This window comes from Musca autumnalis, unplaced genomic scaffold (genome assembly GCF_047663935.1).
Source record: "Musca autumnalis isolate F117 unplaced genomic scaffold, ASM4766393v1 scaffold_1, whole genome shotgun sequence".
NCBI lineage: Eukaryota > Metazoa > Arthropoda > Insecta > Diptera > Muscidae > Musca > Musca autumnalis.
Genome location: NW_027411644.1, coordinates 53,408,320 through 53,425,468, shown reverse-complemented (window position 1 = coordinate 53,425,468; position 17,149 = coordinate 53,408,320). Strand labels below are relative to the sequence as shown.

Sequence of the window (17,149 nt, the reverse complement as noted above, 5' to 3'; positions counted from 1 at the left end):
TTATTCTCCAACATTGAATAAACTTAAAGCTATTTTGTATGTTTTTGTGGCCAGGCCAGGTGAAGCAGAAACATGACATGCAAATATTTCGAACAATAAATGTTTTGTCCTCGTTTTTCAATTGTAAATCGACAAGGATTTACATAATTTAATTGATGCTCGACATTAACTTAATTGATTGGTTTGATAGGAATGAAGTCAGGCATGAAACACAAACAAATCAATCAAGAAATTTTTTTGTATAAATCGTGGATTTTGTAAAGAATATTTCTTAAAATAGTGAATTTTGTAAAGAAATTTTTTACAAATAGTGGATTTTTAAAGATTTTTTTTTAAATCGTGGATTTTATTAAATAATTTTTTTCTAGAACTCATTGGTGTTTAAAATAATATTTTTCTAGAAATAGTGAACTTTTAAACATTTTTTTACAAATCGTGGATTTTTAAAGATTTTTTTTCGAATCGTGGATTTTTTTTTAAAGAATATTTTTCTACAACTCATGGATGTTCAAAATAATATTTTTTAAATCGCGAATTTTTTTACAAATAGTGGATTTTTAAAGATTTTTTTTAAATCGTGGATTTTTTTAAATATTTTTTTTTTTCTAGAACTCATGGGTGTTTGAAATAAAATTTTTGTAGAAATAGTGAACTTTTAAACATTTTTTTTACAAATCGTGGATTTTTAAAGATTTTTTTTCGAATCGTGGATTTTTTTAAAGAATATTCTTCTACAACTCATGGATGTTCAAAATAATATTTTTTAAATCGCGGATTTTTTTACAAATAGTGGATTTTTAAAGATTTTTTTAAATCGTGGATTTTTTTAAATAATTTTTTTTCTAGAACTCGTGGGTGTTTAAAATAATATTTTTCTAGAAATAGTGAACTTTTAAACATTTTTTACAAATCGTGGATTTTTAAAGATTTTTTTTCGAATCGTGGATTTTTTTTAAAGAATATTTTTCTACAACTCATGGATGTTCAAAATAATATTTTTTAAATCGCGGATTTTTTTACAGAATATTTTTCTACAACTCATTAAAATAATATTTTTCTAGAAATAGTGATTTTTTTAATTAATTCTCTTTCGAGTTGAGTCGTTAGGCCTTTAGAGATACATTAAAAAATTAGGAGTCTACCGAAGTCCCACGCATCCAACCATTACACTACGTTTCACGTCTGCCACAACAACAACATCCTAATACACCTGAAGATCGGCTTTACCACCCGTGAAACGTAGTGTAATGGTTGGATACGTGGGACTTCGGTAGACTCCTAATTTTTTCAATGTATCTCTAAAGGCCTAACAGCTCAACTCGAAAGAGAATTAATTAAATATCACTATAAATGGCCTTCGCCTTAATAAGGCAAAAATAAAAAATAATTTCAGCATGAGCCAGGCTGGGATTCGAACCTGGGTCTCCGACAACTGAGTGTCAAGGTTGCCGGCGTCTTAGCGTTCTAAGCCACCATCAACTTGTCAAAACTTTAGTAGACAATAATTGATGATCAAATCAAAAATAAAATCTTCTGATATAGAAGAGCAATTACTAATGATGTAGGAATAAAACTTACCATAGTATTTGTGAACATTGAAAAATGGGATTACCAAGCAGGACTATAGAAAAAGTTTGGAGTTTCAATTAACTGACATAATTTCGCATATACATTTATCTAATGAAGTGCGATATATATACTAGTTTCCAAGCTTTGCCTTCGTCTGCCACAACAACAACATTCTAATACACCTGAAGATCGGCTTTACCACCCGTGAAACGTAGTGTAATGGTTGGATGCGTGGGACTTCGGTAGACTCCTAATTTTTTCAATGTATCTCTAAAGGCCTAACAGCTCAACTCGAAAGAGAATTAATTAAATATCACTATAAATGGCCTTCGCCTTAATAAAGCAAAAATAAAAAAAAATAAAAAAATTGATTTTTTTAAATTTTTAAAGATTTTTTTAATATTTTTCTAAAAATTATCGATTTTTTCAGAAGATTTTTTTACCATTTGTGAATTATTTAAAAAATAATTTTTTGATAATCGTGGATTTTTTGCAAATGTTCATTTTGTTCAAATCGTGGAATACCTATTATATATTTTTTGTACAAATTGTGGCTTTTTAAAAAACATTTTTTTCAACAAACATGGATTTTTAAACATTTTTTACACAAATCGTAGATTTAAAATAATATTTTTAGAAAACCTTGGATTTTTAAAAACTATTTTTTAGACATATATAATTATTTTTTTAAATATATATTATTTTTTACACAAATCGTGGATTTTTTAAAAAATATTTTTACACAAATCGTGGATTTTTTAAAAAATATTTTTACACAAATCGTGGGTTTTTTAAAAAATATTTTTTACACAAATCGTGGATTTTTTAAAAAAAATATTTTTACACAAATCGTGGATTTAAAAAAAAAAATATTTTTACACAAATCGTGGATTTTTTAAAAAAATATTTTTACACAAATCGTGGATTTTTTAAAAAAATGTTTTTACACAAATCGTGGATTTTTTAAAAAATATTTTTTACTAAGATCGTGGATTTTTTAAAAAATATTTTTTACATAAATCATGGAAAACATTGTGGCGTTTTTTATTGGGATAGCGTTTGCAATTTTGTTTTTTCAAAAGAGTCTGGCTTAATCCCATTGTTGCTGTTTTAATATTTTAAAACAACTGGTTTATTAGTGGAAAAGATTTGGCATTGTTCGCCAAGGGGTAAGGCAGGGAATACTATAGTTTCGATTCACGCCACTGGATCTCATCAGTTCTCTTGTTTCTTGTTTGTAGATATTCTCCACCGATGTTATTTTTCAATAACTTCTTCAACAAGAAACTTTTTATACCCAAACATCAATCGTCAGCTCGAAGTATAAAGGTAAGCAAAGATAAAGTTCAATGAGAAGTTTTTCCTTGGCAACCTCACACAACTCCGACGAAAGTGTCTGCGAAAACAATTCAAACCTCTTCCACTAGTATGTGTCGTCGAATTTCGACGAATGCACACACCAAAATTTGGTTGGTCTGCTTTACAGCAAAAACAACAGTGGCGTGGATCGAAACTATAGTATTCCCTGCCTTACCCCTTGGCGAACAATGCCAAATATTTTCCACTAATAAACCAGTTGTTTTAAAATATTAAAACAATAACAATGGGATTAACCCAGACTATTTTGAAAAAACAAAATAAATCATGGATTTTAAAAAAATATTTTTACACAAATCGTGGATTAAAAAAAAATTTTTTCCTCGAATAGTGGATTTAAAAAAATATTTTCCTCGAAAAGTGGATTAAAAAAATATTTGTTTCATAAATCGTGGATTTTTTAAAAAATATTTTTTACACAAATTGTGAATATTTTTACACAAATCGTGGATTTTTTAAAAAAATATTTTTACACAAATCGTGGATTTTTAAAAAAAAATATTTTTACACAAATCGTGGATTTTAAAAAAAAAATATTTTTACACAAATCGTGAATTTTGTAAAAAAAAAACTTTTGCGGTTCTTAAGAAGAAAAAGCCTCACAAACATTACTAATTTTCAAGAAAAAATTGTGTTTAAAAATGAGAAAAAATTTTTATATTCTAAGCGAATTTATGAAACAAAGGACTATTATTAACGCCTTAACTTAAGTTGAATAATTTAGTAAATTGCCTCAGCTTCATTTTTCTAGTTATGCAAATTTCTCTAAATTGCAAGGGTTGCCATATATTTTGGTTACAATATCGGTCAAAATGAAAATATTTAATATAGATGTATGGATTTCCTTAAAGTTTCAGTAACTTTACAAAAATTCGCAAGAATGGCCACTAGTACCAAATTGAACCCTGGCGCCTGTAGATTTCAAAACTGTATAGACTTGTTGAGGAAATTTGCGTTTTTGGCAGTTATGACCAAAAGTTTAACTCCCTTTTTTAGTTCCTGAAATTATATTTTTTGGAATATTTTTAAGTAATTTTATTATTCTTTCTTACATTTAGTTTCAATATAATGTTTTTTTGTGCTATTAGTGGTTTCTATGGCCATGGTAACTTAGAACTGTAATGAAAACTCGCGAAAGAAAAAAGATTTGGGGGTATTCACTTTAACAAATAACTTATTTTATGTTTGGGACACACTAATGTGGGACCACGCTAAAATGTGGAGATTTTCCCCGCACTAAAAACCAAAAATACATTATTACAAGTAATTCTGCAGACAAATGTGGTTAAATCTTATTAAGAACCAAGAAAAGGATGGTAACCCTATATGGAGGCTGTGGTCAAAAGTGGATCGATATGACATTTCTTTATAAGATGGTGTTCTGAAGTCTGAGTTCATTATAAGAACATATTCGATTAGAATATTTGGTTGACATCTGCCTAAATAAATCGATATAAAAAACATATAGGGAGTATACTAAATAATGGACCAATACTATGCATTAAAAACTCTTGGTACCGGATTACAGCATATTCGGTTGAAAATGTGTTAATAACAGTAAAATACTTCAATTCAGAATGATTCATTACATGGCAACCACGCGAAATTTTGGACTTAGGACCCCAATATTTTACTTAGAGTGTTTTTGGGCCACTATGTCCCATTGATAACAATTTCAGTTCCATATATTATTTAGCAGTATTTTTGTCACACCTTCCCATGTAAGTGCCACCACTGTGCTATCGTACCAAAATGTTCGAAACTTCCTCAAAACCGTTTAGCAACAACTTTTCCAAAATCCCTTTAACTTTTAGGCAAAAATTATTCTTGTCATCTATAAGTCCAAAAAGGAATTGTATAGAAATTAAACAGACAACACTTAAATGTCATAGATAGCGAAGGCTATTCACGTCATAGATAGCGAAGGCTATTCCCCTCGATTACGCTTGTTTGTCCTACTTTATTTTGCAATGTTGTTGGTTAGCAGAAGATATATTACAATATGGCCTTTTATGGAATTGTATCCCAACGGCGGCTATTATCGTGTCATGTCACCATTTAATGGGATGTGAGGCTGGTGGAGATGACTTCAAAAGATAATGATATTTCACGCTGACAATGTCGTGATTGTGTGACACTACAACGACTACAACTACCATAAAAAGGCTATACACAAGAGGCCAAAACAGTGGGGCAATTATAATGCCTTGTTTGTCACATTTGCTGGTGGGGAGTGGCAGACTTTAACCTCAGATAATAATGCAAAGATTGGGAATTTATCTTTAGTTAAGGGGTACAGAAAATAGAACATAGGGTACAGAAATTAGAAGATTTTCTAAAGGACTTTTGTAGGTATGCAAGTTCTAAGGATGTTCGGTAGAACATGAGGATAGCTATAGTAGTCTGTAAGTAGAAGACCTTATAAACATTTTCCATGCATAGGACATTTTAAAAGCTTTTCTATAGATGGAAGTCCTTTTACAAGGCTTCTATATATTGGAGACCTGGGTGGTTCCCGGCTTCCTCGGGCTCCAAACCATTCAAATCTCCTTTATATACCGCAATGCCATCATCTTTAACTTTATTAGTGTTGTTGTTATATTCCCCCTTTTGTAAACTTAACTATGAGAAAATCGGATTTTGTGTGTTTCAATAGAACAATGATTCTTGAAAAGTATTGTTTAATAACACAAATGCACAAGAGTGGATTTTTAAATAACTAAAATAATATTATTATTGTATATAATATAATATCATTTTGTAAATAATAATTTATAACAAATCGTGAATTTAATAAAGTAAATTTTTTACAAATGAACGATTTTGTAAGAAACATCATTTTCGTAATTTTTTAATAATATTTTTTCAAAGTTTGAATTTTGAAAACTTCTTTTAAATTTTTTTTTTACAAATCTCCTAATCAAATATTTGGAATTGTTTAAATAACATTTTTTTCCAAACATCATGGCTTTTTTTTAAAATATTACTTTCTTTATTTTTTGTAAAAAATCCACTACTTGTAATAAAATATTTTTTATTTATTTGCAAAAAATATTTTTTAGAAAACCCACAGCTTGAAAAAATATTTTTTTTTAAAAATTCACGATTTCAAAAATCCGCAATTTGAAAAAAATATTTTTTAAAAATTTACATATTTTATATAAAAATAAAAATATTTTTTTGAAAATCTGCTATATATAAAAAATATTTTTTTTTTAAAAATTCACAATTTGTAAAAAATAATTTTTAAAAAATCTACCATCTCTAAAAAATATTTTTTAAAATTTCACGCTTTGTAAAAAAATAGTTTTTAAAAAATCGACGATTTGTATTTTTTTAATCCACTATTTGTAAAAAATATTTTTTAAATCCATGATTTGTATTTTAAATCTACGATGTATAAAAAATATTTTTTAAAAATTCCACCATGTTTTTTATAAAGTCCACGATATAAAAAATATTTTTTAAAAAGTCCACAATATGAAAAAATATTTTTTAAAATGTCAACAATATGGCAAAATATTTGTTAAAAAGTCCACAATATGAAGAACAAATATTTTTTTTTAAAGTCCTCGATACGTAAAGTATTTTTTAAAAAGTCCACGATACGAAAAAATATTTGTTAAAAAGTCCCCGGTATGAAAAATATTGTTTAAAAAGACCACGATATGAAAAAATATTTATTAAGAAGTCCACGATATGATTTTTTTGAAGTCCAATTTATGAAAAAAATTATAAACTGCACGATATTAAAAATATTTTTTGGAAACGGTATGAAAAAAATTAAATTTCCTCGAAATGGAAAAATATTTTAAAAAGTCCACTATATAAAAAATATTTTTTAAAATTTTTTTTAAACTCCATTGTTTGACAATATGACTAAATATTTGTTAGAAAGTCCATGATATGAACGAATATTTCTTAAAAAGTCCACAATATTAACAAAAAATATTTAAAATATATATCGTCGGTGTTATCCTTAAGTGTTCCATTCGCCATTTGCCCGTTTTGAGATAATCGCATTTTAATGTTTTGCGTCCCAACTGTGTGGAGCTGACTAAAGCAAATATTTATATTTTTGACTTGAAATATTAATAATAGTATATAGAACATATTTGCAAACATTTAGAGGAATATGTATGGGAATATAAAAGTTATAGATATTCTTTTAAAAAAAGAATTTTTGTCGATTTGTTCCATATCCGCGCTTATGACACAAATGTGAAATATTGTAAATCACATGGAACAAAGTGACAAAAAAAAAATTTCCATCTTTTCCTCAATAAATTAAATACTTCTAAATCGAAAATTAAAATTCTGATTTTTAAATGTGTTTTAAAGCTTGCAAGTTTTTAAAGTATTAATTTCATAACTGAAAAAAGTCTATGCTTTCCGGTCGAGGCGTGGATACCTCGGAAAATAGAGCAGCTAGGAGAAAGCCGACTAGAAATTCAGAAAGAGCGTACCGTAAAACCCTAGAAACCACCTGTATCTCAAAAAGTCAAAAATGGCGTATGGAACACTTAAGCATGACACCGACGATATGTTAAAAGGTCCACTATATGATTTTTTTTAAATTTCACGTTATGAAAAAAAAATTAAAACACTACGATATTAAAAATATTTTTTAAAGTGATATAATATAATTTTTAAAATGTCCACGATATGAAATAATATTTTTTACAAAGTCCACGATATGAAATAATATATTTTTTTAAAAGTCCACGACATAAAAAAATATTTGTTAATAAGTCCCCGATATGAAAAAATATTTTTTTAAAAAGTCCACAATATGAATAAATATATTTAAAAAGTTGACGATACGATAAAATATTGTTTAAAAAGTCCACGATATGAAAAAAATATTTTTTTAAAAAATCCACGATTTGTGTAAAATTATTTTTTTAAAAAAATCCACGATTTTTCCAAATATCCACCATATGTAAAAAATATTTTTTTTTTTAAATATGCACGATTTAGAAAAAATATTTTTTTTAAACTCCATTGTGTGACAATATGAACAAATATCTGTTAGAAAGTCCACGATATGAACGAATATTTTTTTATTTTTAGAAAGTCCACAATATGAAAAAAAATATTTTTTAAAATGTCCACGATATGAAAAAATGTTTTTTTTTTTTTTCAAAAGTCCACGATATGAAAAACATTTTGTAAAATGTCCACGATATGAAATAATATTTTTTAAAAAGTCCACTATTTTTCCGAAACTTCATGACATATAAAAAATATATTTTAGGCATCCACGATTTTTATAAACATTTTTTTAAATCCATTGTTTGTGGAAAAATATTGTTTAAAAAATATTATTAAATAATTTATGCTTAAATTTGTTTAAAAATCTACTCTTGTGGCTTTAAAATGCCCTCTCATCATTGTTTGCACCATACGAAAGACCTGCTAAAATATGTCCGCTGTGTAGAACATAAATTTCCTTTCAGCAGTTTACAGGATTTTGTAAAGCCATAATAAAATATTTTCCGAAAAATCACAAAGGACATGTTTTCTAAAACATTGATGTAGTACTTGTCCCTAAGAATCCTTTAGGCTTAATTCTTTGATTTATGACCTGGCAGGATATACATTTTATATACTATTTGAAATACGTCTATTCTACTTACCGCCTTCATATTGTTTTATATACTTAAATTTTTTGGTGTCCTTTTTTATGATGCTTTTGTCTATCGATATACAAAACACTCTGGCATTTTAGTTCTCCCTTTTTTGTTCTTAAAAGTTTATTTGGGATTGTTCTTGTCATCGGAGATTTGTCCTTTATTACTTTGAGCTATTGTCTGTACGAGTTTTCTTGTTTCTATTTCTATTTATTTGGTATGTATGTTTGTGTGTGTGTTTGTGCATAGATGTAGAATAAACAGTCTTCCTATTTGAATAATCCTTTTGCTGATTCTTTTATCCTTATTTATTATGTATGCTCTATGCTCTTGTGTGTGTTTATTGTGATTTTTTCTTCTTCAAAAGCGAAATGGATATTCTTATGCAAATAAAAATTGTTTATTTAAACAATAGATTTTTATGCCAACTTGAAATTGTTAATACAAATCTGTTACTAAAATAAAAAAACATTTTTATTTGCTTTGTTTTATTTCCTGTCATCAAAGAAGGGAGAAGATGAAAAAGTTATATATTTACACATAAATGGAGAACAAATAGTTTTTGGTTTTTATGCTCGAAATAAGCTGTAAATGGAGGCACAAAAAACATCCGTCCCAATACAGTGGCGAAGAAGATTTCAAAGACGATTTTTTATTTTTGCAAGACTAGAAGGTTATTTGATGTGATTCTTAAACAAAACAAATCGAAGATTTGAGTAAAATAATTTTTTTAAAATCTACGAGTTGTGTAAAAATATTTTTTTATCCACGATTGTGCAAAAATATTTTCTGAATCCACGATTTGTGGAAAAATAATTTTTTAAACAAATCCACGATTTGTGGAAAAATATTTTTTTTTTAAAAATCCACTTTTTCAATTTCAATTTTCAATTTATTTCTATTTTATAATGCCCAGTCTTTCAACCTTAGGGCTGTATACTACATTTGAATTTAAAATAACAAATTGCATGACTTAATATAGTAGCTTAAAATTAATAAGGAAAGGCTGTTAAACTACTCCAATCAAAACAAAATACTCATCATAATAAAGGAAAAAAAAACATATAAATTTGCATCTCCTTACAGAAAACTTTTGATTTAAATGCATGAATTGAAACTACTCCAGCAAGGAGTGGGAGGGATGTTCAACTACTCCAAACAAAACATACAAGGTTTAAGAATTGATTGTATTAAAATAGTAAAATATATAAGTTATATAAAAAAATCTTATTAAAAAAAAACTTTTTGATTGAGTTGTGACTACTCCAGAAAAATGTGGAAAAAATATTTTTTAAAAATCCACTTTTTGTGGAAAAATGTTAAGAAATCCACGATTTGTGGAAAAATATTTTTTTTTAAAAAAATCCACGATTTGTGGAAAAATATTTTTTTTTAAAAAAATCCACGATTTGTGGAAAAATATTTTTTTTAAAAAATCCACGATTTGAAGAAAAATATTTTTTTTTAAAAATCCACGAATTGTGGAAAAATATTTTTTTAAAAAATCCACGATTTGTGGAAAAATATTTTTTTAAAAAATCCACGATTGTGGAAAATTTTTTTTTTAAAAAATTCACGATTTGTGGTAAAATATTTTTTAAAAAATCCACGATTTGTGGAAAAATATTTATTAAAAAATCAACGATTTGTGGACAAATATTTTTTAAAAAATTCACGATTTGTGGTAAAATATTTTTTAAAAAATCCACGATTTGTGGAAAAATATTTATTAAAAAATCAACGATTTGTGGACAAATATTTTTAAAAATTCACGATTCGTAGAAAAATATTTTTTTAAAAAATCTACTATTTGTGGAAAAATATTTTTTAAAAAATCTACTATTTGTGGAAAAATATTTTTTTAAAAAATCCACGATTTGTGGAAAAATATTTTTTTAAAAAATCCACGATTTGTGGAAAAATATTTTTTTAAAAAACCCATGATTTGTGGAAAAATATTTTTTAAAAAATCCACGATTTGTGGAAAAATATTTTTTTTTAAAAAATACACGATTTGTGGAAAAATATTTTTTTAAAAAATACACGATTTGTGGAAAAATATTTTTTTAAAAAATCCTCGATTTGAGGAAAAATATTTTTTTAAAAAATCCACGATTTGTGGAAAAATATTTTTTTTAAAAATCCACGATTTGTGGAAAAATATTTTTTTTTAAAATTCCACTATTTGTGGAAAAATATTTATTAAAAAATCAACGATTTGTGGAAAAATATTTATTTAAAAATCCACGGTTTGTGGAAAAATATTTTTTAAAAAATCCACGATTTGTGGAGAAAATGTTTGTACAAAATTAACGATTTGTGAAAAAATATTTTTTAAAAAAGTCCACGATATGAAAATATATTTTTTAAAAAGTCCACGATATGAAAAAATATTTTTTATAAAGTCCACGATATAAAAGATATTTTTTAAAAAGTCCACTATATGAACAAATATTTTTAAAAGGTCCACAATATGAAAAAATATTTTATTAAAAAGTCCACGATATGACATGATTGTAGAAAAATATTTTCTTTAAAAAATCCACGATTTGTGGAAAAATATTTTTTTAAAAAGTCCACGATATGACATGATAGGTAGAAAAATAATTTTTTGAAAAATCCACGATTTGTGGAAAATTATTTTTTTTAAAAAGTCCACGATATGACATGATTTGTAGAAATTTTTTTTTTTTTTTGAAAAATCCACGGTTTGTGGAAAATTTTTTTTAAAAAAATCCATGATTTGCGGAAAAATATTTTTTAAAAATTCCACGAATGTGTACAAATATTTTTTCTAATCCACTCTTGGGTAAAAATCGTTTTTAAAAAATCCACTTTTATTGTAAAAATATTTTATAAAAAATCCATGATTTGTGTAAGAATATTTTAAAAAAGCAACGATTTGTGAAAAAAAATTTTGGAGATCTGTTCATAGGCCAGTCTTTTGCTGAGGCAAAGCTGACAAATTTTTCTCTACTTGTTGAATGAATTATCTTTTCTATATACCTGGATTTAAAAAAAAAAAACAGTGCTACTGGGCCTTTAAATTCCAATCGTTAACAGTTTGCTGCAACCAACTCAAATCCTGTTGTTTTCAATTGAAGAACAATGTACATATCCGATTACCCATTTCCGGGTGCACAAACATTATTTGCTGCAATTACATTGATATATCCTGATACCTTTGTTGATTGTTCGTGTGTGTGTGTGTGTTTTCACAAAAGTACGCATTCATTTATTCGATGTATATTTATTTTTGCTTGTCGAAGAGGATGTTGAAATAAAGGCTACTACATATAATTGAATTTTCAGTCGAAGCCAATTGTGTGTGCACCATACCTACCACCACTGATGATATTTTTATTCAATTAAGTACCAGCGAAACAACCATGGTATCAGCACCAGCAATAGTTGAGAAGTAGTAGTATTGTAGAGTAACATAGTCCATAGATAATACAAACAGACACATGAGGTACTTTACAATGCCCATTTATAGCAGATCCGTATAAAACTCAAGGAACAATGTGAAAAATAAATTGCAACGCCTCCACCATGAAAATTGGTTGATAGTTTTTGTTTCCTTATGCAGTTTGTTCCATTATGTCCACACAAAATAACCGCAATATGTTACCAATGTTATTACTAAAGGTGGAGGAGGAGAATATACAAATATACGCAGTAGGCGTGGAGCCGTTTTTTCTCCATAGCTATTGTTTTTTGTTCATTGAATAATGTGCTGTTATTCAATTTATATATTGTGGGAATATAATTTGTTGTTGCTGGATGCATTTGCATGACAAAAGTCATAGTAGTTTAGATCCTTCAAAAATTTTTTTAAAAAAAAAATGTTTCTTTACAAATCCTGGTTTTTTATAAAAAAAATTTTCACAAATCGTGGATTTAAAAAAAACATTTTTTTCACAAATCGTGGATTTGAAAAAAACATTTTTTTGACAAATCGTGGATTTGAAAAAAAACTATTTTTTTTTAAATCGAAGATTTAACAAAAATATTTTTTCACAAATCGTGGATTATTTAAGAAATATTTGTCCACAAATCATGGAATTTTTAAAATATTTGTCCACAAATCATGGATTATTTATCAAATATTTGTCCACAAATCATGGATTATTTAACAAATATTTGTCCACAAATCATGGATTTTTTAAAATATTTTTTAAAAATTCCACGATTTGTAGAAAAATATTTTTTCACAAATCGTTTTTTATTTATTTTTATTTTTTAAAATATTTGTCCACAAATCATGGATTTTTTAAAATATTTTTTAAAATTTCCACGATTTGTAGAAAAATATTTTTTAAAAGTCCCACGATTTGTAGAAAAATATTTTTTAAAAAATTCGACGATTTGTAGAAAAATATTTTTTAAAAAATTCCACGATTTGAAGAAAAATATTTTTTAAAAAAATCCACGATTTGTGAAAAAAAAAATATTATATATTTTAAATAATCCACGATTTGTGGAAAAATATTTTTTAAATAATCCACGGTTTGTGAAAAAATATTTTTCCACAAATCGTGGATTTTTTACAAATATTTTGCCACAAGTAGTGGACTTTTTACAAATATTTATTTTACAAATATTGTTCCACAAATCGTTGATTTTTTTAAAAAATTTTCCACAAATCGTGGATTATTTAAAAAATAGTTTTCCACAAATCGTGGATTATTTAAAAAATAGTTTTCCACATATCGTGGATTATTTAAAAAATAGTTTTCCACAAATCGTGGATTATTTAAAAATTATTTTTCCACAAATCGTGGATTATATAAAAAATATTAAAAAATAGTTTTCCACAAATCGTGGATTATATAAAAAATATTAAAAAATAGTTTTCCACAAATCGTGGATTATTTAAAAAATATTATTCCACAAATCGTGGATTATTTAATAAATATTAAAAAATATTTTGCCACAAATTGTGGATTATTTAAAAAATATTTTTCCACAAATCGCGGATTATTTAAAAAATATTTTTCCACTAATCGTGGATTATTTAAAAGATATTTTTTCACAAATCGTGGTTTATTTAAAAAATATTTTTTCCGCAAATCGTGGATTATTTTAAAAATATTTTTCCACAAATCGTGGTTTATTTAAAAAATATTTTTCCACAAATCGTGGATTACTTGGAAAATATTTTTCCACAAATCGTGGATTATTTATAAAATATTTTTCCACAATTCGAGGGTTATTTCACAAATACTTTTCAACAAATAGTGGATATTTTCAAATACTCTTCCACAAATCGTGGATTTTTTAAAATACTTTTCCACAAATCGTGGATTTTTTAAAATACTTTTCCACAATTTGTTTATTTATTTAAAAATATTTTTCCACAAATCGTGGATTATTTGAAAAATATTTTTCCACAAATCGTGGATTGTGGAAATATTTTTCCACAAATCGTGGATTTTTTAAAAAATATTTCTTCACTTATCGTGGATTTTTTTAAAAAATATCTATTCACATATCGTGGATTTTTTAAAAAATATCTATTCACATATCGTGGATTTTTTAAAAAATATCTATTCACATATCGTGGATTTTTTAAAAAATATTTCTTCACATATCGTGGATTTTTTTAAAAAATATCTATTCACATATCGTGGATTTTTTAAAAAATATTTCTTCACATATCGTGGATTTTTTTAAAAAATATTTCTTCACATATCGTGGATTTTTTTAAAAATATTTCTTCACATATCGTGGATTTTTTAAAAAATATTTCTTCACATATCGTGGATTTTTTTAAAAATATTTCTTCACATATCGTGGATTTTTTAAAAAATATTTCTTCACATATCGTGGATTTTTTTAAAAATATTTCTTCACATATCGTGGATTTTTTAAAAAATATTTTCACAATCTATAAAAAAAATTCTCTTCTTCTTGTTTATAAAGGCGCTCTTCTGCTCTCTATTAAGACTCAATTTTGCTCATCTATGCTTGTAATGGTTTCCAAGCACTGTGCCGTATTATACATGGGCGCTCAAAATATTTCTGAAAACAAAAACTCCCTATCCAGCTATCGTTATTAAAACAATATCAACAATGTTTAATTGTTGAGGATGAATGCTAATAAAATAATATGGTGATTGATATTGTATTTAAAACGGTTGTTTTTGTATCTTTTTTCAGGTCTGTGCATTATCGAAACGTAGCATGATTTTACAACCGGATATACCACCATACAATGAAGTAGCAGCAGCGCCTGGTGCACAAAGTCCTGCAGCTGCCCAAGACTCATCAACCGGTGCCTTAATGGTTCATCAGTCGTTTTCATCATCATCGTCGTTGTCATCGTCCCGTGGTGCTCAACTACAGTCACAGCCACAGCCACAGTCACAACCACAAACGCAACAAAAACATCTATCAGCATTGGCCTCAACGAAAAGCATTCAACAGAATAATATAATTATAGCCAATTCTGGCCTCAGTTACGATGATGTCCTCAATGAGGATTTTCAATTCGACATGAATGGTCATGATGTGATGGTATTTTTACATATCCAGAAAACGGGTGGCACATCATTTGGCCGTCATTTAGTACATGATTTGGATTTAAAGGTATGTTGCGATTTTTGTTCTTGAATTTGTATTAAATATTCGAATGTATGTGTCTCTTCGGATAGTAAGGTTAGCTTGCAAAATATTTCTACGAACATCTAATTTTCTTATTAACCATTGGTGACCATATGTAGCCAAGTTGAATTAATATTTGGTTTTGATTTATTGGAAATTGTCGTTGTTAATCCCTCAGTCTTTATGCTGAAATGAAAAATGTTCCTCAATCCAAATAATGATTTTGGATCCCACGTATATTTGCACGAAATCTCTTTTAGGCTATTTGGAGTCGATTAAGGCTAATAATCTGTACGTCCGTCTGTCCTGCTGACTAGAGCGCGCTATAACTCTTGAACGGATCAATCGATTTGTCTAAATTTGGAACATCGTAGTATTTCATCCAAACATAGATTCGGTCCTACAAAAAGAAATTTTAAACTTTTTCTGAAAAGTGCAGTTTAAAGACATGCACGTTTAGAATTTTTCGGCAGGTTATCCTCGCGACTCCTATTACGACGGAACATTGTTTTCGTCAGCCGATACATACGTCCTGAAATAATGACACGAAAATCCCGCCGACACCACCTAGTCATCGTGCTCATTAGTCACTTTTGAATTGAGTAACCGATTTGATGGAAAAGTCAGTGCATTTTAAGAGTTGTTTGAGGATTGTTGTCAAATCTTCATCGAGGTAGTTCTTGTCGTCCTGATTACAGGGATATAAATTTGTTGTGGCCAGGTCCATGCATGATGTTATAATGACCCAAAAGTTTTACAATGATTCTACGGTGACCAACTAAAATGGCTGCTTGGCACGATAACTATCGAAAGGAATTGCTGATACAGTCCTACCTTTGCACATAGTAATATATTTAACAAACTTAAATGAAGTTCGAATGGACAATAGCGGTCAACTCCTTCAGTCACCTCCCTCAGCAAAATTTAAAATTGTCACTTCATGCAGTTTAAGGGGTGTTTGAGTATTGTTTTGGAATCTTCACCGAAGGTAGTCATTGCTGTCCTGTTTAAAGCGATATAATGTTATTCGTGGGTAAAGCTCTAATATTCCTACGGTGAGCAACTGAAATGCCTGCTTGGCACGTTAAATATCCGAAGGAATGACTCTCAAAATTGGGTCCAACATTAGGAAGCACCATGTCGGTCCGCAATACTCAACACATTTGCGCTTCCACGGCAGCGGGTTATTCAATACAGGATTGACTCGGAGCCACATAACACACGTGTTCCGGCCAGGGGCTCATTTCAATGTACACAGTAGGGAGGTTTTAAAAAATTGATGTCGTTTTTTTAGGCCGCCCCCCCTGTATTGGTTAGTTTTGTTAGATATTAAGATTGTCAAAGTTTAAGCACAATCGGAATATATTAATGCGTGCCACTGGGGTCTCAAAGTTTCCATGGACCCACGGTAATTTTTTTCATGGATTGGACAATAAATGTGGTCTGTAGTGCGATTTGGTGAAAACTCGATTTTAACCCTATACAAATTACTATTGAAACTTCGAGGCCCCAGTGGCACGGGTTAACATACTCCGACTGTGCTCAAACTTTGTCAATCTTAAAAACGGAACGCAGCACTTAACACCAGCCGTTGATGTTCCATTCCCTGAAAATGAATCCTTTTTACCTTAATTGCAATGAATGCCGAGGAAATAGTGGATTTTATGAGTCGGAAGAAGATCATTGTCGCACCAGAAGTGGAGATGAAGGATTAGCTTTCCTATTGCACCAGTCTGTTCAATACAGACCTATCTCGCTTGAGCCTGGCTCTAATGATCCGTATACATCCCGCCGATATTTGCTCGGTTTTGGAAGGTCATAACCGACTGGTCTTGTGGGTCTTTAATGCTCATAATGAGTTGTAGCATTCGGTCCTAGGCAATGACCAGAGGGGTATAATGCTGGCTGAGCATTTTGATAGCTCTACGTTTTGCAAGATCAATAAGGATGCCCCTACCAGAATT

The 17,149-nt window shown here is 28.1% G+C and overlaps 1 protein-coding gene across 1 annotated transcript in view; it reads left to right on the top strand.

Moving 5' to 3' along the window:
* The window catches only part of LOC141397648 (heparan-sulfate 6-O-sulfotransferase 3-B-like), a 290,759-nt gene that overhangs the window by 257,056 nt on the left and 16,554 nt on the right, over positions 1–17,149 (top strand). Inside the window, 1 exon segment of the mRNA XM_073974213.1 lies at positions 14,742–15,170. Coding sequence (XP_073830314.1) covers positions 14,742–15,170 — 429 coding nt within the window.